The 24,226-nt window shown below is 38.3% G+C and overlaps 1 protein-coding gene across 5 annotated transcripts in view; it reads right to left on the minus strand.

Annotated features, from left to right (window-relative positions):
- The window catches only part of UVRAG (UV radiation resistance associated), a 97,652-nt gene that overhangs the window by 7,430 nt on the left and 65,996 nt on the right, over window positions 1–24,226 (minus strand). For all 5 annotated transcript variants that reach the window (XM_030042685.2, XM_030042684.2, XM_030042686.1 and 2 more), the window contains one exon: window positions 7,877–7,968. In XM_030042685.2, coding sequence (XP_029898545.1) covers window positions 7,877–7,968 — 92 coding nt within the window. The remainder of the gene's footprint in view (window positions 1–7,876; window positions 7,969–24,226) is intronic.

The following is a 24,226-nucleotide window of genomic DNA, read 5'->3' on the forward strand; positions in this document are numbered from 1 at the left end:
CAGAAAGCAAGCCCAGGTTTAACCCTAGCTCCTGAAGTTGCAGAGGCACACCGTCATGTAAAACACAAGTAATTCTTGGAGAGATCAAAGTCAAAGCAAAGCCTCTTCACCATCTGAACGAGTAATAGGCGCTACTCTTATTTGTTGTGCCGGACTGTGCTTCAAACTTACTCAAATTCATTTATCTTACATCAGACTCTTTAAAGGACAAAGACTTGAATATGGCATTAAGACTGGCTAATTGGCAAACCCCAAATTACCTTCAGCAAGTGCTGATCAGCCCAAGTTAGGCACAACAGCAACTTTTCTATGCAGCAGAAGAAATTTAAGCGTCTGAGTATACCAACATGAAAACTGGTGTCTAATTAGGTCGAGAAAAGTAGCTTTACAAACTGTTCCGGTGGGCATGTAAATTTAAGTTCCTCCTAAAAAGAAACATGCCTGAATTCCTTTGTAAATCTAGGCCTTACAGGCAAATGGGTGAGAAATTAATTAGTTTGCAGGACCAGGAGAGTTTTCAAAGAGCTTGTTATGACAAGACTATTCAAGCTAACATGTTATGTATGCCTGAACAATACCTCTTTAGTCCAGCAGCCAAAAAAATCTTCCCTTCCTTAGTAAGTTGAACTGGCAGAATGATCTATACTAAGTGATCTAACAGCCTAAACGTAGCAGCAATACAAAGCTAATCTCCCTCATCTACAAAATAACTTCCCAGTTAATAGAGTATGTAAGGGCTGCCCCATAGGGCAGTAAAGCAGGAACGATCTTCATTTATCATGCAAGTGTTCAAACTAATGAATTAGAACAAAAAGCACTTGCAGCCAGGTTCCTTAAACTACATGCAATGAAATGGACCTTACTTAAGACTGCAAAACTAGGTTTTAAGCTGCTGGAGACATATATGGGCAGATTTCTGAAACTGTCCATTGCTACCAATAAACATGAATAGGATGGGTTTAGCTTCAGTCAGGAATAAACATGAGGATAACAGCCCAAACCTGAGAAAGCAGGAATGAAGTCAATATTTGATAAGCAGTTAAGCCATTCTATTGTCTAAGGCATTTAGATAAAAGTGAACATGCATGAAGGACTTTGGGGATCAGCTATCTAAGAGTTCATTGCCTAGGCTCCTTCCACAGTCATTGGAGAAAGAAAATGAGTATTGGAGAGAAGGGTGGGTAATACTCTATTAATAGAGAGCCATTTATGATGAGTGGGAAAGTCACCCTCTCTAGATGCCTATTCTTGACCACAGGGGCAACCCAGGCAACTAGTTTAGGCTAGTGTCTAGAAGGCAAACATGAGAAGATGAATAGCTCTCTGTATACTTTTAAGTAGAACAGTGGTCATAGTCTTGCAGGCAACTAAAACCAAAATGGCTCTAAGTACAGTGGGTTAAGCAGTTAAGGCAAGGGGTCTTCTCCTGCTCCATCACCTCCCCCAGGTGAGAATGAGAAGTCAAATTGAGGGTTTGGTTCAACAGTAATGTTTACAGAATGGCACAGAGCTCAGAAATACTAGGTTGCTATTAATCTTCACAAAAACAAGCAGCTGACGAAGGGTCACTATTCCATTTGCAACTTCCTTGAGGAAAAGGCTGTACTGTTACCAGAATTCAGACCACTGTATCAAGGCAAAGTCCAGAGAAAGAGATGCTTTATCAGCTTCACAGCTGATGGAATTAATAAAATGTATAAAAAAAGCAAGTCCCATTAGAAAACTGTCATCCAATTGCCCAGAAACTGTAAAAGACCGTAAGGTATCGTCACCAGTGAAAAGAGTTTGGCTTGCAGGAATATAGCACTTTAAGGTACAACCTTGACCCGAATTACTAGGGTTGAGCTGGTTCAGCTTCCAGCCACAATTACTTGGTCAATCTTCTGAGACAGCAAACAGATGTGGACACCTGTCCAAAAAGAACAGCCTGCAACTAGTGGAGTATAAAAACTGATTTGATGAACTGTCATCAGGCCTTAATGACTTTTAGTCATCAAGTTGGATCAGACTAGAACTGGTTACGTACATGAGTACGTATAGTTCCTATCAGGAAGCAGGATTTCTAAAACTTGAAAAAAAAGAAAAGAGAAGAAACCTTGATTTATTGGACATTATAGACAACAGTTACATCATCACCAATCTCAATGTTTCAATTGCATCCAAATCTCAAAAGCCAATTCATAATAGTCTAACTTCAGCTGTAAGTTCTACTGGCAGCAAAATTACAATGTAGCTGTTTTCTCCCCAATATTACTTTTCACTAGTTAATAATTAGTCGATTTGGGCATTCTTACAGACCTAACGCACAAGACACAGACTCTATGCTGTAAACAGGCAAGATAAAGTGAAGTAGGAGACAAACATTTCTAAAGTTATTTTCTTAGTGAACAGATTCTGGTTGTAATCTGTTTGCAGTTTTGATAAAAAGAAAAAGTTTCTTCAGTCAGATTCAGTTGTGATTATTTAATCTGTCTGCAAGGGGCTCAGAGAAACTGTAAAGCAGTATGAGAGACAGAATACAATTCACAGGCTCAAATATGTATCTTTTCCTCCCCCAAAAATGTTTCCTCTGAGGAACATTACTGGATCACAGCTGGTCAAAATACTAAATCTTGATTGTCTGGCCAAAATCCAAAATCCACAGCTACAGCTCTTTGGTATGAGAATACTTTAAAAAAAACTTAAACACCATTTGATCTTTTTTGTTGCAAACTATGACCTCATGGCAGTAAGAACGCTAAATGAAGGTGTTTAAGTTGGTTTATAGCCATCTGAAATGTTTGAAGCTCCAAGCGCAGCTCCGAGCCAATATCATGTCAACTGTGCTAAAAAGCAATAATAGTTTCTCACCTTCTTAGAGATTACTGGTTAAATAACGCACAATAGTGACAGGGCTGCAAAGGGAGGCTGCCAATATGAAGGTAAGGTGAAATTGCGTCTTTTGGCAGCTAAGAAATTCTGACACACGCTTTAAAAAAAAAAAAAATCTTCATAAATTAAGCTACCAGAGTTTTCTTAACTCAAACATTTAAGTTTTAGGCTCCTCTTGAATCTAGCAGTATATGAATCAAGACGTACCTTCGAAACACAAATTTAAGCCTTGGCACGCAAGTATTTCGAGTAAAGCTTTTAAATGCAGACTCAAAAGGACATCTCCCTGACTACAGACAAGACCTTCTAAAGAAGTACCTCCTATTTGCCAGCATTAGATAAGCCTATTGTCTCATCTATTCACTAAGAAAAAATCTCCTTCTCACTGGACTGCTCAAGTTTGCAGTGTGCTCTTTACTTGCCATTAATAATCACAAATACTATCCCTCAAAAGTTACACAGAGTAAATAAAATTAAGCTGAAGAACGGGAGAGAAAATGAAAGAGTCTCTTGGTTTAATGCAACCATGATCTAAAGAGCCTGACGTGTGAAAAATAAAGCTGAATGCGCAAAAAGGAATAAAGCAATGTTCAAAATGTACAGGCTACCCGTAAGTAGAGATTTGGTCTCAAAAGCTGGAATCAACTGCATTCTCAAAAGAAAAAGAATTTAAGAGAAAAACTGCATAGGGCCATCAGCAAAAGATAATCTTAAAAATGAGCTGCTTTTCTGGAAGCCAGTAAGACTCCAGGACTAAAAAACTGGGAACAGAGAGAATTATTCCCAAAAGGAAACAGAAAAGATTTGGGGGACCACAACTGAGACAGTCTAAATTTGCAACAGCTTTGGTTCATCATCTTTCACCTTAAGAGTCAACATCCAGATCTGATATCAGAAAAAGTAAGTTTTTTGCAGTTCTGTAGCCTCCATAACAGTGTATGCGGGAACCAACAGATCTGTCTTGATTTCATCTCCATACAGTACAAATAATATTTTGCAGTAGGGGTAAGGGGGAAGAAAAGTAAACATAGCAGAATATAGGTGCCAGGAGAGATATGAAGAGGGAAGCAGAGCTTGTAGACCTGCAAGCTTGCTGCAATAAATCACGCGTGTTGGGATGTGAAAACATGTATTAATCATTTAAGTGTCATGCCTGAGAAACCAAAACAACACAAATCTCACCAGGCAGAGGGATCCAGCAGCAATGCAATTAAACCTTGATGCAAAAGCACTGGACTCCACAGACCTTCAACAGGGCTGAGGGCTGCCCCAGAGCTCCAGGCACAACAATGGAGTTCATGAAAGCCTGAAGCAGAGACTTTAAAGAAAAATTTGCTCAGATAAAAGTATGAAATAGGTGGGCTCTTCTACAAAAGTTGTAGGGTTCATTTGTTTGTTTGTTTTTTAATCTGAAGGGGTAAAGAAACTATTTTGTACTCAAATCTAAACTGATGCTTATCAGAGAAAAAGATTAAGCCTGAAATAACTACATATTTCAGTTACCCTATGTATCTAGGGGATTCAATTCCATTCCAGACTGCAGAGAAATACAGATATCTCTAGTCAAAAGCAAAAATGAGGACAATGCATGGGCTAGGAGTTATAACCAGTCCAGTTCAAAGAGAAACTAAGTACCGTGTAAGTATTTTTTTTTTTTAGCAGTGTGATTATGATTTGACAGAACTTAAATTCAGCAAAACCCAGATACAGTGCTAAGAAAGGAAACTGAAGACCAGCAACAACAAAACCAAACAAACCAGGCAATGCGAGTGAATCTGTAGATAAGAAAAACCCGTCACTGCCTCATATGTTCCTGCTCTCAACCTGCAAATGAAGGATAACCTGGAAATACTTTACTGACTACGGTTTGTGGCAGAGGGTCATATGACTCACCTACAGTATCCTGAAAACAAAAAAATTCCTTCAAATCTTCATTTTAACAGCTGGTGGTTTTTATGCTTGTTTAAATATATGTAATCAGATATTATCCACAAGACAGTGGGCATCTGTACTCTGCTATGTATGTGCTCAACTGCAATGCCTGATTATGAAAGTCTAGCCAGTTTTCCCCTTGAGCTAGACTCCCTGTAAAGCCTCATTTCCATTTATATTATTAGGAAGTACTAAGAAGCATTGTTTAGAATCATTAGCCTTAAAAAAAAGTTAAAAATGAACAACTATTCATACAAATTTTGGAGGTGAGAAGGAAATGAGGCATAGACATTCATGGAGGGGGAAGGAGGGAATGTGATACTCCCAGAGAACTATACTTAATATTTCTATATGTTTTGAAATATTATCCAGCAAAAAAATGTGTTTTGTCTTGCTAATGACTGTGTATCACCTATAGGAAAAAAAAAACCCTGGCTGTATGATGGCTAAACCTCTAAGGCATAACCAAAGCTTCCATTATCAGTTCTTCAAAGCCAGCACACACCAGAAGGGAAGAACAAATACCTATGCTTTGAAAACGATTCCCATTTAATATGTCCCAGAGTCATCCCACCTCTGCTTCTTCAAGACTGAAGGAGACATCCACGACCTATACCCCTCCCACTCTACTGATGAGTACACAAAAGCACTACAGAAGTCACAGTTTAGGTATTTCAGCCCTTCATTTTCAGATTTGCTTAGGGGACCACATGTCATCTTAGGATTTTTACATCACAGTGATGGATACCACACAAATACTCATAGTAATACTTTCCTGATGAAGAAAGCTTTTCTTTATGCATCTTGCTAGGGGATAAGAAGAAAAGCAGGGAGAATCTTTTCGGCTGTGCCTGAAATTACTGACAGAATAAAACTGCACATGGGACTGAGCTTCCTTTTCTCAGGGCCTGTTTACTTCCACTGTTCTGTTGGCTGAGTTGAATTTTCATCAGGCAACACTTTTTACAGTATTGCTCAAAGATGATTCTTTTTCTACTCCTGTATTTGTTTTCCTTTGCCAAGACTCTCCTCCCAAAATAAGTGATTTAGATGCTAGCTTAGAGTTCACATGGATCAGCATTTATGTGCAAGGAATGAAAGATAACAAAGGCAAAGAGTGACACAGAAATAAGGGCTGGTAAGAGCTGTGGCATGATGACGTCCCATAGGCTTTTCACCACCATTACCCACTGAAGTAGAATTTTTGTCCCAAAGGTCTGATATATTGAGTTGTGCTACTCTGAGGCACTAACCCTGCTTGAAGCCTGCTCTTATAATTTTTAAATGGAGCAATAACAAAAAGCTTGTTTTTGTTTTTGCATAAAAGGATGTGTGATCACATACTGTCTTTAGAACCGATGTGGTGTTCTTCCCATGTTCTGCATATTGCAGGAAAAAATAAAAAAAGACTTTTAGAGCTTAGCAACATTCTAGGACTCTACTAAAATACAGCAGTAAGAATGCTGTTGGAATAGTAAAATTCTTCAAAAGTTGCAGAAATGGGTACATAAGAGAAGGCTGTATACGAGCAGTTTGCCTGCTGTTTTTCAACCCAAACCCATAAAGGCTTTGCTAGTTCTGCTGGTTTAACATGTAAGGAATTCAGATATAATATGAATAGCACTAGAAAGCTTTAACTCCACTGTTAAAGAAGGGCCAGTGCCACAATGTTTAGTGTCATTTCACGTCACATTTAAAAATTAGTTCAAGCCTAGTTTTCAGTCTCCCCTATAAGCCATGTACTAGCCCAAAAATATTAAGGTTTGGCTATTGGTGCTTTGTAGTTTGTCATCTTACTAAGAATAACTAGTTTCCATTAGGAACACTGGAAGCATTGTTTCACCTCAATTTAACATAATATGGGCCAGAAGAAATTATTTCTCAGACCAACTGAAGCAGTGAGGGAACCCATATCCATCACCAGAGCACCTGGAGGCAAAACCTGATGGGGTTACCTCAGACTGGATGATATTTTCAACACTTTGGAGCATCCAGGACATCTGCATGGGGCCAGGTATGACACAGGGACCACATAAGACCTGTGCAACTTTGGAGCAGTGAATAATTAACCTAGGCATCCTAGAACAGCACAGTGTTATGTTTGGGTGGGATGCAGGCACCCAAAGAATGAAGATGAGAATGCAGGACAAAATAATCGCTTAAGGTAAGAGGCTGCATGAGTGCACACAATTCAAAGACCATAAACTTAAAAAAAAAAAAAAAAAAGAGAGAGAACACAAAGCATCTAACACCTGCAGAAATACACTTGCTAGTGAATTGTGCCTTCCACATTTACTAAAGTTTATCTCAGTGGGTTTAAGGAGAATTAGTCAAGCCTCATGCTCAAACAACTGCTGCAAGATAAGCCCACGCTAGCTTTAGTCTTATAACATAGAAACCAGTCTGCTTTGATTTTCTGCACAGACAGTGGAGAGCAGGTCTGGATCCTTCAGAGTGAATCTGAGCAGAAGCACTCAAGATTTCCCTGGAAGGTTACTATCACCTTCAGTTACTTATTAACATAGCTTCCCATTTAGCAACAACACTCAAGAGGCAACAGCTGTTTTCATTAGCAGCAATTATATTCAACACAAATTGTGTCGACTATAATTCAGATTCCCATGCAGCTCACCTGAATTACACATTTAAAGCAATGGGAAGCCAGGTACTGACCAGGCTAAGAACTCTTCTGCTAAGGTTGTTACGCCTTTCTACTCTCCTGGGCTATCATAATACAGAAGGTGCATCTGCCACCAATCCTTAAACACAGTCTGAAGAGAATGATTAATTTACCTCCCTCTAGAGAAGAACACAGTTTTTCAAACAGTCTTCCTCCCATTCCGTACACCTCTGAGAAGTGTTGTGGGCCCATCATATAGAAGATATTATAAGAGCAGAAGAAAATAGCAGAATACTGTAGACATTTACATGGCGTGTATTCTGGGAAAGTCACCGTCTTCACCAAGCATGCTTACCTCTCGTGAAGAGGAGCTGCTCGTTTGTAAAAAATCCTTACATCCAAATTATTTTGTGGTATCCACCTCTTTCTTCTTAATTATAAAAAAATACTTACCATCTAACCATTAGTCCGAGCTCCATGAAGTTTTTCAGGTTAGGAAGAGTTTGCCTTAGATCTGGAGTACTCAGCCCATGTTGATATCTAAGCTACAAGAACAGAAAAAACTAAATTAAGACCACTTTCCAAATCCCAGATTCCAAGGAATATAACATTATGGTCAGTTAATTTACTAGGTTTTCAAACAAAGTATAGGATAATCAAGCAGTTCCAAGAGATCTATTCCCCTTAAGGAAATGTTCCATTTAATACTCATAACCTCATATTAGCAAAACCCACCCAAGAACAAGGACAAAATAATCAGTCAATCTGACTGTTAAATCTCATTACACTTTTTCCATTTCCTATCTGTAACAGGAGAGCGGCCTCACAGCTTAATAAAACTACAGCCATTAAGCGAAAGACCAAATTTTAACACAAAGTTCTATATTCACTGATTCAAAACATTTATTTGTATGCAAGCGCCATCTGTCATCCTGAGTATATCAATGTATGCTGGAATCAGTAGTGGAATTATTACAGTAATATCAACTAGTAAAAATACATACTGTCACACAACTGATCTAAATCTGTGTTCCTTATACAGTTTATATCAACATTTAAACTGCTGCTATTATTCTTATAATTAAACCCAGCATTCAAATAAAACGCCATGTAGCTAAGAGAAAGGCTTCAAACACTGACTTTAACCCAAGTATTAACTCCTATGTGGGTGTAACCGTAAATGAAAAGATTCAATACGCTGACTCCATGCAAACTGCAACTTGCTTTTACCCTCAGACTATCAAATGAAGTACACATGACTTAACTGTCACCGCTGGTAATTATAAACTACTTAATTAAGAAGAAAACAGCACACGGAAGGGAAAAAGTCTTTCTTTCACTTTTGAATCTCAAAACTTCAGGTAAACTTTGCAGGGAAATTTATCCCTTGTGTGGTTAAAATATGAAAAAAAAAAATATCCCTAAATTCCAGTATCTTTAAGACTATCAGAGTGAAGCAGTATCAACTTAATATGCAGTTCTCAGCAGATGTTAACGCCCACTAGAAGTCACAGCTGACCTCCAATATACACAAACAGTAACTGCACAAATTCAATACTAATAGAGCTACTTGCTGAAACATGGAACAATCCCACTCAAAGTTAAATTTGTTTTTTAGAATTCCACACGTGTTTCCATAATTCATGAAAGTAAGGTGTAGGCAAGCATCCTCTAAGTTAGAAAGTTTTCTGACTTCTCCCAAACAATGGACCAATCAGTTTTTCACAGAAAAAGACTCTTGAAATTGGGAATGATTTCTATGCTTGTCTGAATTTTAGTAAGAAAAATTGCTTTGGAAGAAAATCATCCTCAGTACTGCATTGTACAACAGGAGGCCATTTATTACACAGTTTATTATTTCCATATGGACACATCCAAGTCATATGGTGGGCTTGGATTCATATTTTCTGCTACAGTGACAGAACCTGGATTAAGACAACCATACAATATAAATTACTAAACGATCACCACGTTCTCCTGATGGGATTACTGTGGATTTGGTTAACCAAAGGACTAGCCTGGGGCAAAAGAAATAAAAAAGAAAAAAACCAAAATAAAAACCCATTACATTTGTTCCTCCTACTATAATCAAATGTTCATAGAATACCCCTTTTTACAGTCATCCTTAAATTCTAAGGTTTCAGAGCATGAAAAGAATTGGATTAAGGGATTTCTTTATTTCCAACAGCCAAGATCAGAGGAATGCATGCAAGCCTCTTGTATCAAAACATGAGCAAAACCACTGTTTCTGCTAAAACACATTTTCATATTGCAAATAGTAGAGATGCACAGTTAATAAAGTTAGGATGTCAGTTTTGTGAAACCTCTAGGAAAAAACATATGATTTAAATTTATAAACTGCATTCTATTTTGGCTTTGTAATAGCTTAAAAACAAAGCAATATTCCCTTATGTGTCTGTATCAATACAAGCAGATGATGATGTATTTACAAAACAAACCTACAAGTAAACCCAGATGCTGCTGAAAAACTCATCTGCCTTCTAGTGACAGAAAAAAAAAAAAAAAAAAAAAATCAGTTGAAGCATCAGAGCCATGAGTTACTTCCCAGGTTTTAGTCTGGTTCCAAAATTACCTCCTAATTAATGCCACAAGGTTAACTCCTACTTCGCAGCGGTCTGCAGTAGTCTCACATACACCCAAAAAAGAAATCTCTCTACCGCTACCGAGTCACAGAACCCACTACATGGATAGCACACAGCAAACAGGAGCATTGCGGGGAGCGGGGAGGCAGGGGAAAATATTTCTCTTTTAAGTAAAAGAGCAGAACTCCTCTTCCTCCTACTCTTACCCGCTGACGATGCTGCATCATTAGTAAGGACTGGTTTTTTTTTTCCCCCCAAACCATAAAGCATTTCTCATACACCTTTCCTTAAGTTTAATATTTTTTAAACAGACCCCACTACCCATATAGGTATAGTTACTCCACCTCATCCAATAAATAGTAAGACACTGAACGACAGTAATAACCATCATCTGTGACCTCTTACAGCAGATTCATACAAGTACCTCTGAACATCAAAAATCAATTTTAAAAAGAGAAAAATGTAGGGAGAGGACAGCTGCTTTGCTCATGAGATTTAAAAGGGTAGGACAACAAAAGCAGAAAGAGGTGGCCGTGTGCTGTCTTGATTCTTTTAAGAAACTGCGTTCACATTTCAATTGTTGCTATTAAACATCACCCATTTCCACCCACCCCACACTAAGTTTCCAAAGGAACCAAGTATAATTTGCAAAAGCAGCATTTTATTTAAAGATTAGATTGTTTCTTCAGGATATTACAGACCTGGCCATCCAAAGAAAACGTGCCTGTTTTAATTTGAGTGAACAAGTGTCCAAGATTTGTGTTCACATTTATGACCGTGTATTCTCCATGGGACTGTGAGTAAATCATTAATGATGTTCAAGTAATAAAATATTAATTGCCATTTCCTTACTAATATTTAGCTCCTATATACAGCTTTGTTTTCCCAAGTGCTGTGTGAAATGTTACTTGATTGAACAAAACCACGTACTAAACATGAACTGGAAAACAAATAAGCTAAAGACCTCAGACACTTCAGAGAGGAGTCTGAGTCTGCTCTCATACCAGTTACTAGCAACACTTACTCCACAGAAACAAGATGTAGCAGATGAGATGCATCATATTTTATGAACAGTTCAAGACAGAAGAACTTAAGGGTACTGACATTTAAGGGGGGGAAAAAAAAAAATCTCACTTTGTAATTTCCTTAACTTACACAGATTAATTCCTTTTACTCATCTCAGAGACAGAAAGTTTCAACATTTTACTGTCCTTTGTTACTTTGGATTCTATGTTAACTGACATAATTCCAAGTTATTTAATTAGAGATGTAAAGAAGCAGCTAGTGAAATGTAACTTTAAAAAAAGCACATATTCATGTTTCCATAAGATTTTAGAAAACAACTCCAGATTCATCAAATTTGATTCCTTTCTCAGAAAACTTGTATTCCAAACCTCTGACACTGCAAATCCAGTGTAATAAACTTAAAAGAATTTCAGCATTATGAAAAGACTTTGAAAAGAGGATAGACAGCATTTGTAACTATCAGTAGGTAACTGCCTAGACTGCTTTTGTAAAATCTGAGTTTTTTGTTTGTCCTAAGACAATTTCAGGAAGTACCTGTACAGAAGAATCTGAAGAAAGAGGATATTAAATTTATATTAAGGCCAACTCTACCTCTATAGAAGACCAGCCTATCATACTGTGGGTAGTTTATATTATACTTGCTATTTATTCCAACATCACAGAAAACCATAAATGTTGAAATAAGCTGCATTTAAAACAATGGTTCTCAGAGTGAAAGGTAGATTTATTCTTAAAACTTGTATTAGCTTTCTAATAAACTGTGTAAACACTTAATTTCCATCAAAGACTAAGAAAATTGTTCCAGCTAACACAACCACAGTATTAGCTGTAGCTGAGGCATGACAAACAAAGTTAATTCGTAACAAGGCAGGCATAATTGGTTTAGACTCTTAAGTAAGAGGGATGAAAAAAAAATAAAAAATCAGCTGCTCCAGTTTCTACCTGCATTTCCTTGTATGCAACAGTTTGAACTTCTACTGGAAGGAAGCTGTCAGTCCTCAGCAGTGAATCAGCTCCACCCTGAGCATCTCTAAACCACTCCTGCTATCCAAGCATCTTCCAGGTAATTCATTTTGTCAACCAGACAAGCATACTTAATTAAAATCATGTCAGACAACATAAAAGGTTACCACCTTCCTAAAGGTAACAATTCCATGATAAAACACTCATTCACCAAATCATGACAAGTATAGCTATCTCATTTGTTAATGTATTAAAATACAAATCTACGAAGGCTCAGTTACTCTCTTATAAAGTAAGAGATAAGAAGTACTAGAACTATTAAAGTTTTTTAAAATAAGCTGGCTTAAAAATAAACCATTTAGCTATCTTTCTATTTCCAGGTAATATCAGATTGCACCCATGATCAAAATTGGGGCTTTTGCCACTAAGGGACTGCCTCTTAAAAAAAATAACAATATCCTGCATTTACGTGCAAAGAAGAATAGCCCATTTCCTATACTAATTCCTGTAACAGTATTTAATGACTAATGGTATATGAGCATTTACCTTTACTTCCAGCCAGAAACCACAGAGTACCTGGACTGGAATATCCTTTTTTGGGAGTGCAGAATGAATTCATCTGTTCATCATTTACCATATTGTTTCCCCAGCCATCTTGTTCTAAGACATGTGGAAGCTGTCTTCCAGCTCAGACTATGTTAATAAAGTTCAAAATACCAGCCACTTCAGTACATGTTATGCATAATACTTGAGTCTACATCGAAATCTCCAGCATTTTTGCTCTTCCCTTAGTCTCTACTGTAGGCAACTGGTCCTTGGTGTTGTAGCACTGTCTGTATCTATACAAGAGGTGGACTCAACCCGCTACTACACTATGCAAGCTCATGTACTGCTAAAGCAGTCAAGAGCAATTTTGAATTATTTTTAGTTCAATAAGGAGTTGTGCTTGATAGCATCAAGCATTTAAAAGGACATCTGCTCCACAAATGTGAAAACCCACAAACAAAAATAGAAGCAAAAGTGTTCTTTCAATCAAGTTCGCAGTATTGGTTAGAAGCCAAGCATTTACATAAGGTTTTTAGAGAATGTCAAATGCTGGGACAGAAATATAAAATGCAAGTTTTAATAAAATGACATAGTTAATTGTTTTACAAGATTCTGGATGACTTTTCAGAGTATGAAGGAGCACTGGCAGGGATTCAGATGACTAAGCACTGCAGTAATGAAAACAGAAAGTGTTGTTACAATGCCTGTTGCTATATAAACAACCTTGGGGGATCAGTGAAATAATGCCTGCTGCTACATAAACAGTTGTGTGTGTTTATACCTTTTGGGGGAAATTATAAAATTTTAGATTATTTGCACTCTTAACATGTTGCTTGCCTTTGTTTTATTAAATCTAGCTAGTTGTTCTAGCTCTGAACAGCTATGCGGGTTTACTGAAAAACCCTTAATCTGCAACATCAGTGAAATACATTGTGGTATCAATTAGCTCTTTAGACCGCATATCTCAAAACTAAACATCTAAAATTAATTTTTCATATTTAAAAGACTGTCAGTATACATCTATCACAGTTTGGAAGTAAGCCTAACCAAGGCTTTTTTTTTTTTTTTTTTTTTTTTTTAAGCTTCTTGGGGAAGTAGGAGAGGAAAAAAAGCAACGTAGCAAGCACTGTGATTATAACAAGTCTTCAAGTCCTCAATCTTGCTTTCAGAAGGAGCAAACAGAGGACTGCCACAGTAGTGACAGCCCTCATCCAAACAAGAGAAAGTGCTCAAATACACAGCTATTTTTATGGAAATGCTGACTTGTATGTTGATATGCCAACGCCTGCCTCTCTCCCTCAAGTGGATTTCCATGCTGTTCAGAGGTCCACCCTGAAAAGCAGATGTTTACTTTGCAATTCTTCTAAGAGTACTAAACTAACATGAAAAACAAGTTACATCAACATCCTTGAAGACCTATGTCCTTCATTAATCCATTGGGCACATGCTTTAAAGTTTCTCAAGCTGACACAGAGTGCTTAAAAAAAGCCATCATTAAAACCACCTTAAAGGACTCCCATCACAATTTTGATTTAGCAATAACAAATAAGGCATACAAACAGCAATCAAAGCAGTAACAGGAGATAACTTCATTTTCTGCTGTCCCTTCAAAGCCTACTTACATTCACACTGTTATTTTTAAAACATGCTTAGTCTAAACTAGCCTGATTTCTCCCACGTTTACAAGGTAGAGGCTGCTATCAGTAAAATACAGATCAAAGTAAGAGAAGAGGAAAGTAAGTGATAACTAGCAGTTGAGATGCTGCAAAGTCACTGGTCCAAGACAGTCAATGCTACAGTTAGGAAACATTGATCTCTCCGTCATGGCTAAGTGTCTGCACACATTAGGTTTGCATGGAGCTCTAACTGATTCAGTTCTCACAAACTGCATCAAATTGATATGGTAACTTTTTCTCACCCACTGGTTCTTGCTACCCCAGGAACAGCCTGTCTCCTTTCCTCTCTCCTCTCAGCCTGGAGAATTTTAATTCACTTCCATCTGAAAGGCAGGGGAAATTCATGCATGAAATCTAAGTACAGGAGTGATTTGGCAGTGACCAGGGAAACTATATTCTCATCTGATAACAGATCTAATTGCCTTCTACCTTCTTTGATTTGCCTTAGAATTATATTAAGCTGCTTCTTCCCCTCACATCCACCAAAATAAAAAGTCTGATCATTATTCAAATACAGCAGCAGCCTGGACGCTAATGCTCAGCAACTTGTAATATTCTGCCAAACATTTATGAAGTAGTTTTCTTCTAATTTTTAAAACTGAAATGTGATAATAGGCAATATTTAATACTGGATTTTGGTTTCACAGCAATAGTGTTTATTGGAGATAGACCACAAGAAAATAAGGAAATAGGAGTACGTGTTTGAGTACATGCAGAACACACTGTAGAACTAAACATTTAGATGAGCCAAAAGCCGCGTTTCCTCCAGGACTCTCTTGCTTATATTCGTGAAACCCTTCCTGAGAGTAAACACAATATCCCTCCAGAGAGATCTCAAACATTAGCCTTCATGGTTCAAGTCTGGTATCCCAGTAAGGATATGGGAAACCATCGTCAAAGACAGGCTGGGGGAAACAGCCACTTACATAAGTAAACTATTCCTGTAAAATTTGGTGGTTTGTGGGCTCGTTATATAAATAACATATATGGGCCCCCTTGCCCATAAAGGTGCCTCATATACCATGACCATTTTACAAAAAGAACATTAAAAAAAAGCAATTTAGAAGATAGAGCAGTTACTGGCCTCAGAACAGTTTCCCTCCTTCCCCAGTGAAGCACTCAAATAACTAAAACCATGTTTACTCTTCAGCTGTAGTCTTGCTGCATTATAGCTTGATGAGATGAAACTATACAGCATAACTTTTCCAGGTTCAGGTCAGAACTTCTTAAAACAGCTCGGTATCACAAAGTGATGTTTATTGGATTATAAGACATGGGCACACTTACTTCCTATGACCTCATTCATCCTGAGCTTTTGTATTAAAAATCATTACATCAGGCACAGAACAAAAGGTCAGATGTGCAAAAGCCAGAAGGAGAAAGACAAGTAACATTTTGTACATCTATCTTAAACACATTTTCTTTATGCATTTAGCTCCCCAAGCGTAATTTTGTGTTGCATGAGAACATCTGATGCTTTTTACCTACATACACCAAAAGGGCAAGTGTCAGGAGTGCACAGGTAGGTACAGAGAACTCACCCACCTAGTCCTGGCTGGAAATCAGAGTGAATATAGCACAGAGCCAGGCTGAAAGGCTTCAGGGCTGCACCGGGGCTAATCCAGCAGCTCAGGGGGTGGACGAGCATCCACACCTATCTGCATATGCCTGTGAACTCCTCTCTGCTAGTGATGAGGTTTTATCACTTGATGACAGTTCACAGCAATATAGTAGAAGTTTCCAAATAAGTTTTGGGAAATTTGCATACGGTGCTACTCACTCCTCCTACATTTGTTCATTACCTTCATATTTTTATAAATCCACTCCAAAACCAGGCAATTCTCCCATTTGGCATCAGTCCAGCTTTACTTTGTACCTTAAGACATTGCAGGAAAGGAACCTGCAGAATTATTTCAGTGTGCACGAACAATGTGCTCCATTAGGTATTGCAAACTCCAAGTCTTTCAGCTATTTGTTCTTTCATGCTATGTTGGGAAAGCCCTTGTTTTAAAATAGGTAAAATTGAGCTTTTGTCAGTTTTTCTCAAGCATTCATCCGGGTTTGTGAAACCTGCTCCTTCAAGTGAAAAGGCCCTTGCTTTGAGAAAGCATTACTCAAAGAGCAAGTGATTCAGGCCATGCCACAGAACCTAAATGTAGGAAGAATTTGGGGATTCTCAGCTCCCAGACCCATGTTTCACCTAAGCTGAACTGCTTCCCAGGTATTCATTATGCTATTTTTAATAGGCAAAGGAGATTGACTTTTAAATCAAAAGGGAAAACCTCTCATTTGAAGAGTATAGAATTAATAGTTTAAACTGTGTAAGGCTTGCTTCCTATCAGGTTAACACTATCATTCAGTGAACACCAAATGGCACTAAGAGACACCGATACTGGAAATCTTTTCTCATATGATGGATGATATTTCAAACTTAAAAGTTGAGGTCAGGGAACATTAAACCAAGGTCTGTTAAGCAACAGCCTTCCTGAAAACAACAAGCAACTTTTATTTGCTAAATTGAACCAGAGCTTGTTTTTTCTATTTACACAATATTAACTTGAGAAATGTTCACATGAATTACAAACAAGATAGATACAAAGAAAGAAAGATACAATAGCCCCTTTAGTATTTCCAGTCTCTTGAAAAACAAAATACTTTAAAGCTCTGGATTTCCAAGTGTTCTGGACTGATCAAAACATAAATGAGCCAATACATATCAGACACTTTTATTCCTTTTGTTGGAGAATAACTTGCTCTAAACTTCAACCATAGTATATAATAAGCCTGAAAGGCATTTATGGATGATTAAGCAGCTGTCATACCCAAAGCTTTCAAAACAGGACTTGTGCCCTGATGTGCCAAATCCTATGCATAGAAGTATGAGACAAACTCTGCCTCACAGAGTACAAAACATACATATTAAACTATACAACAGAAGAACAAAGGATGTGGGTGGATGGCAAAGTGAAAATAACAGCAGCTCAGCAAAAAAAAAAAAAAAAAAAAAAGTCACAGCTTGTCACTTGCTTGCTAATGACAGATAAGAGTAATTTTTATGTATTAAAGCAAGCGAGATTTCAGGAAACGATATGCATTTTAGCATGACTTTTTTTTTTTTTTCCCCCATTAAGAGATGGCAACATGGCAGAAAGTGAGAACACTCCTGAAGGAAGAGACAGGCTCACAAATGAGGTCCATGAATTCCACAGGTGTTAACACTTTATATCTGAAAGTCAAGCTTTGTCTCCAGAGCACACACCCTACTCATTAGGAAAAATTATACACTACATCTTTTTCCTACACTAACACATTGTGCCATGCCTTGATAACAGACTTCCCACTTGCCTATCTCTTTCAATTTCAAAATGTAGTGCTTATATATACTACAAAGCAGTTTAAGTTGGCAAATCACATGTGTTTATGTCAGCTTAACTATATCAGGAATCCATTTTCTTTTTGATTACTAAATTTCAGTTCTATTTTAAACACATACTCATTTTTAAAAAAAACTTAGCAGGCTGAAGAGTTAACGCACAGAGATGATGACAGCTACGTAGTACACAAGTGATCTAACACCCAGAGCATGCTTGCAGGGGGGTGATCCCCAAAATTATTTGGGAGAAGTGACTCTAGGCAAACCTGGTGATGCCACCTCTCCTATTCCACCCAACGACGTTCACCCCACCTCATCTGCTCCGTACTCTCTGCAAACAGAGCAAGAAGCACAGCCTCCAGCACTGCCTGGGCTCAAGCTGCAGGTGCGGTGATCAGCACAGGTTGGAGAGCCAAGACCTGCTCCTCCACAGAGCAAGTTAACATTGGCCTTTGCTGATCAGTACAGATTGCCTACAGGCAAGGATAGGCAGGCTTTCATCTGAATGAAAGGGTGACTGTTGTTACAGCTAATCCAGTCTCATTTCAACCTATTTTATCTTGGCATGGGCGATAGGAAAGGAAAAAAAAGAAAGCCGTCCAACAAGTTCGCAAAAAACATATGTAAATTCCCCAATTCTAAATGATCTGGCTAGGTATCAGCCCATTGCTACCCTAGGAGACTTTCAGGAATGAAACTTCTCCTAAAAGGTTTTGGCTCTATGCAGCTGGAGAAGGTACTTTGTGGTTTTTCAGGTGCAGTCCCTTCCTCTTAACATTAAAATGAATGCTTGGCACTTTACAAGATGAGGACTCAACTCTGGCTTCAACCTGTGCTCTTTCAAGAACACTTTTCCCTATGCAGTTAAATTGGCCACAAATTCAGACAGTGCATTCTTTCTGAACTGTACATTTTATGATCTTAGTTTAGGGGCCTCATAAAAGACGTAGTGTGCAAGTCACAGTATCCTACACTCAAAGGGTCATAACCACTGCATCTACACCGATACCCACAGAACTCTTAAAGACACTTCTGCTTGGTAGTGTTTATTGCCAAAACAAATTTCTAGTCCTAACATTTCTGCCGTTCAACTTCCCATGGAAAAGTTTAATAGTTTCTATTATAAAGTTGATTTTCTCACATGTTTGATCGTCTAATGGAGCCAGAAACTGAACATCTTGCCTCATTTCACGTTTAAGAGCTGAATTTCAGTTTAGTTTCTTACATATGGCACTAGTACATAAGCATTCAACTTTTATTCCATGCAGCTATTAGAAAGATATCAGTTTGACTGCAACTAGAATATGTCAAGAAGTATTTTGCTTTTCTTCTATGCTTCTGTAAAAGTTACTTACCTCGTGCATTAGACAAGCAACTGAACCAAAAAGCACCATTCCCACGAGAGTAGCATTGGCTGATCAACATCTCTAGCAGGTTACATAAAGCACATAAATGTTGTCTGCCACCATGTGGACACAGCAACTCTGGACACTTGAAAGGAAGGCTAGACACAAGTTACTTGCTTGGATCTGTATTGCATTGATGTGAAAACAAACATCCTTGGGGGAGCTGACAAAAGATTGTTTGAGTGATTTTTTTTCATGTCAAATAGCAAAGTTCATCTGTTGCTAATGACTGTCAGATGAAAGCAGAACTATTCTTTGGCCAGGGCTGAGCAAATCATGCCAACGTGAATAGGAGTATCAGTCTAACATCACTCAATAGTTGTCTGACAAAACAAATCAGGGCTGGATCAGAAGAGAAACCTTGCCTTGTGGGGCGATCGTAAGCACGCATTCAGCCTGAACAGAAAAAAAACCCAAAACAAACCTTAACTCATGCAGCGTAACAAATCAAAAAGATTTCACAAAACCTGGGAGTAATGCCTGGAAGGTATGCTCCAACTGCCACCAACTGCAGAGCCTCCCTGACAAACACCAGCAATGAACTGGGGTAAGAGTAGACATATTCACTCCTTAGCTTGGCTCTAGGAAATCAAGGAGTTGTAGAACAGTCCAAATTATTTGATACCTGGTTTTGCAAGTCTCCTTTCAAGTGCCAATAATTTAGACAAGGACAGAAAACCACTTCTGAGGCCACCTCCCCTAAAGCCAGATGGAGGCAGTGACCAAGGTCACAGCAGCAACAAGACTAAAAGGGGTCTCGCACTGGTTATAGTTCTGGCCTACAGTTCCATGGCGAAGCTGGGCTGAGACTCAGAATAAGAAATCCAGAAGATCAAGAGACAAATTAACTTCCACCCCCTTCGGTGGCTGACTGAAATACCAAATCATCATTTGATACTCAGAGCTGCAAATAAGCTGATTGTTCCGTGCAAGAAAATAGCTGCAGTAACTCCCCTTCTAAGCAGGACCAGAAGAAACTAGCTCTACAGCTGTAATGCAATTATTTCCTCTCCAAGCAATCTTGCAACTGGACGAGGAATAGTGCCTGTCAAGTATCGTGCAAGAGACTACCTTGTGAATACCTAAAGGAATTAGAAGTTTCATGAACAAGATGCTCATGCTCTCTTCAGTGGCTATGGGTTAGAAATAATGACCAATACAGGAAAGAAAACACGTAATATCATCTTGTATACAACTTCAGGCCAGGTATTCTCCAGTAGTGACACTGTACATGCTCACCAAGGACTCGCCTCAAGGACAGTCACTAAAACAAGATCATCTCTTCATATGTAATGAAGAGCCTACACTGAAGTCAGGCCCAAGCAATCAAGGCTCTGGGAATGAAGGAAAGAGACAGCAAAACAGCAATAAAGCTTCTTTCTTTCTACAGGCCTGAGATTTGAAACTTAAAGCCACTGTACTCTCACCCACACACACTCTAAGGTTAAAAAAAATTTTAAAGAACTGAGAGGAAAAAACCTGGAGAGCAAGACCACTACTCAAGGACTTGTGAGAGCTCAGCTTAGCAAGGTCCATGCCTATGCCTTAGCTGAGCTGGGTGCCACATGCATTACGTGTTCAGAGCGATGAGAACTCTGAGAGATGCTAGCTTGCCCATGCTGTGTTCGCTTATCACCCACAAAAAAACCCAACTCACAATGCTTCAGGGAGTTCCTAATATTCATCCACTATAACAGGAGGTTTTCACAGTGTAATCTCAACTCCTCTGATGTGAAAACAAATGCAGGAGTTAATTTCATTCTCCTGCTAAAGCCTCCTCTTCCTCAGATACTCCACACACATCCATAACTTGGCAGCTGCAGAGTTTGTGAGGCCAGCTACCTACTGAATGATCTCCCAGTGCCTAATGCTTTTGAGAGCCAAGCAATTCCCTCCCATTTTTAGCAACTGTTTTGTGCTTCACCTTTGAAAATGCTCTGGAATGACAGTGATTTTTTTGTTGTTGTTGTTGATATTATTAGACATAAGTCACTAATTTCCCTTTGAAAAAAATAACACGCTTGTATGTTTGTTAGAGTCAAAGAACTGAAATCTTAACTGGAAATTTATGGTTTTACCTAATATAATCCAACTTAAAAAGCTACTCTGCGAACTTCGTGAGGGATTCAATTCAATTTTACAAATAGAAAATATGGGGATTGAAACAATTTGTGCTCACATACAGATGGAAGTTATTATGAACTCTCGGAATTAACACACATTGTTTTGACTTCGGAATGTAACAGCAAAGCAAGTTTCTCCAAATAAATGCTCTACCAAGCTAGCACTGAGCTGCTTCTAATTCCAGCTGAATTCTCCTGAGTGCAAGATGTGGTTTTCATTGTTATTATCCTGCTGTTTTACAAAACAGTACCACTTTATCTCTAGAAGAATTTTTATTTCAGCAATTTTACTTAATATCAACCCAGTCTCACTTCTTCCCCACTCATGTTTCTCCTTGTTGCCATAACTCCAGGTAATTGTGAAAGGAACAAAAATATAAAAATCTGTGAAACCAGGGAAGCTTATACAAATCCTTTCAAGTATTTCTTTTAAGTTGATACAAGTTTTTCTGGGTTCTTTGTTTCTCACCCACAGTGATCAAGACTTGCATGAATGATTCAAGTAAGGCGATGGAGACCCAAGTTCTTTTAACACTCCAGTAGAGTCAGCACTGTTCCTCCTAGGCACCTCCAATCTTCCCACAGCAACCCAGAGGGAATTAAGCAACTGATCTGCATTTATTCATGACAGAATAGTTTGCAGGACTGGTTCTCTGAATTAAGGCCAACACCTTTGGGCCTTAAAAGGATTCCCTCACAGGTTGTGATGGTCTAGAGGTAAAAGGAGGCAGCTGCTCATTCTCCAAACTTAATTATTTTCACACATTCACATGAACTAAACACACCTGAAAGCTTCTCTCAAAGCAGCCTTAAGATCTTCTAAGAGCTACTTAAATCCAACAGTTCCAGCCTCCAAAGGAACACATAAAGGATTCAAACAATTTCAGGTTTTTAGATCAAGTCAGCCCGAGTACAGGAGTTTTGTGATGTATTTCTGCAAGTTATCTACCTGTTCTGCTTTCACAATGGAATTTCCCCTTGGCAGAACTATAAAAAGCTGCAATATTTGACCAAGGATATCAAAACAAAGATGACTACACCAGTTTATATGGACTTCAGTAACACTTTCCTGATTAAATAAGTAGTAGAAGCCTCCCAGAAATTCCGATTTACTTTTATTATGTTTTTATATTCAACAGCATACAATCTCAAGCATTAACATGTGAACCACTGGTGTTGTACAAACCACTTCAAAGTTTGGCCACTGACTTCTCTAGCTTGTACCAGCACCAGTGACCCCATGTAAATTTGGAAACTTTTTTTATACAAATACGTACTTAAAGTCTTGATTTACTTTTATGAGTTTAAACACACGCCAGTGATTTCAGAAACCAACTGCAAGGACTTGGAAGGCAACATGGGTGAGTGACCATGTGTTCAACTGTTCACAGTCCTTTAGAAATAGGACAAGAACAAAATCAGAACGAGAGATTTCAGTAGGTCCAACAGTGGCTAACAACTCAAAGATGACAAGTCTTAAAAAAACAGGAAAACAAGCGAAGTGGTGACAGTTCCTATAAAAACAATACTACAGGCACAAGCGCCAACTAACCCAGACTACAAGAACTGGGAAGACTACCAACTTGGGCTCAATGAAGACTTCATAATCTCAATCAAGAAAGAAGCACAGAGTGCTTGCATCACATAACTGAACAGCAATCTCCAGCATAGGAACAAAACCATGAAAGGCTGAAAAGCAAAGCAAGCAGCATCACGACTCACAAGTTACAGAATGAACTAATGTATTTACATAAGTAGAGATTAAGGAAAGCATTGATTTGATAGTAAAGGAGAGAGAAAGCTATCAAAGCATTTGAAGGAAAAGAGTATTTAATCCCTTTCTCTCACTGGTCTTCCCTATGAAAGTCAAGTGTGAACAGCTGGCTGCCATTATTAATACCAGCAACAAAGAGCCACAGTCTAAGTTACATTAACAGCTTGGTTAAGTGAATTTCCAAGATTAGCAGGACTTGATTAACTTCATCTTAAGATATTTTAGCCTTTAAGTAATTTCAGAGCCATTGGAGGTTATCTTCCAAAATACACTAAGCATGGGCAAGATACCAGAAGTCTGGAAAATGGTAAATGCAATCCAAGCTTAAAAAACAAACAACACAAAAAGACTCAAAAGCTTTACTTCAATTTGGGGTAGGCAATGGGGAATGAGTGGTGGAAGAGAGAACTGGAAAAACAAACCAAAAAAACCTAGAAACTAAGCATAAAAAAGACCAGATTTTTCAAGAATAAAACTGTCAGACCAATCTAATTTCAAGCCTCACAAACAGGTTAGAAACTAAAATGTCATATTTCTGCTGGAATTTAAATAAATCTGGGCACTTTATGGTGTAATATGCTCGCAAGCATGCCAGGGAAATGGGATATTGATAAAGTATGAATGAATACAGAGCAAGTAAGTACTCTTTGGGTGTAGTTAAAACAATGTTTCACTGCTATAAATGGAAGTGCTAGCAAAGCAGGGATCCACCTGAGTCTCAGCTTTACCCCAGTTCTATTCAATATTTTAATTAGGTGAGCTTGAGAGAGAATAGGCTCAGATGCAGATAGCACAAGGCTGAGATAGAGTTCTCAACCCACCTTTCCCCATCTTCTACAGTTACGTCACCAAATCAGAAATGTGATTAAAAACAAAAAGGTACATCTTTAAGGATACATTCAAGGTACAGCATGTAAAACATGAATTAAACGAGTCACCTGCACAAATTCAGAATGGACTATTTTGTTGCTGTGCAGAAGACTTGGGATGGCTAGTTCCACTGACTCACAAAATTCACCATGTTAGACTGTTAAGAGTACAAACCTATCGGGACATAATGAACTGGAAAAAAATTACAAGACCTGTGAAGCATTTCTCCCATCCTACTCAATGTTTTGAAGGCAACAGTTGCGTACTGTATCCAGCTTTGGGCACTACAAGAAAGATGTGGATTCAGATGGAGAATAGGAGACAACAAGAATGCTCAGAAGTTAAGAGACATGACCCACGAGATAACACTTTAAAAATGAAAGGTTATCTTTCAATGCATAAAAGTTTGCAAAGAGGAAGAGACTTAAATAAACATATTATTA

This window comes from Aquila chrysaetos, chromosome 19, assembly GCF_900496995.4.
Source record: "Aquila chrysaetos chrysaetos chromosome 19, bAquChr1.4, whole genome shotgun sequence".
In the NCBI taxonomy this organism is placed as follows: Eukaryota; Metazoa; Chordata; class Aves; order Accipitriformes; family Accipitridae; genus Aquila; species Aquila chrysaetos.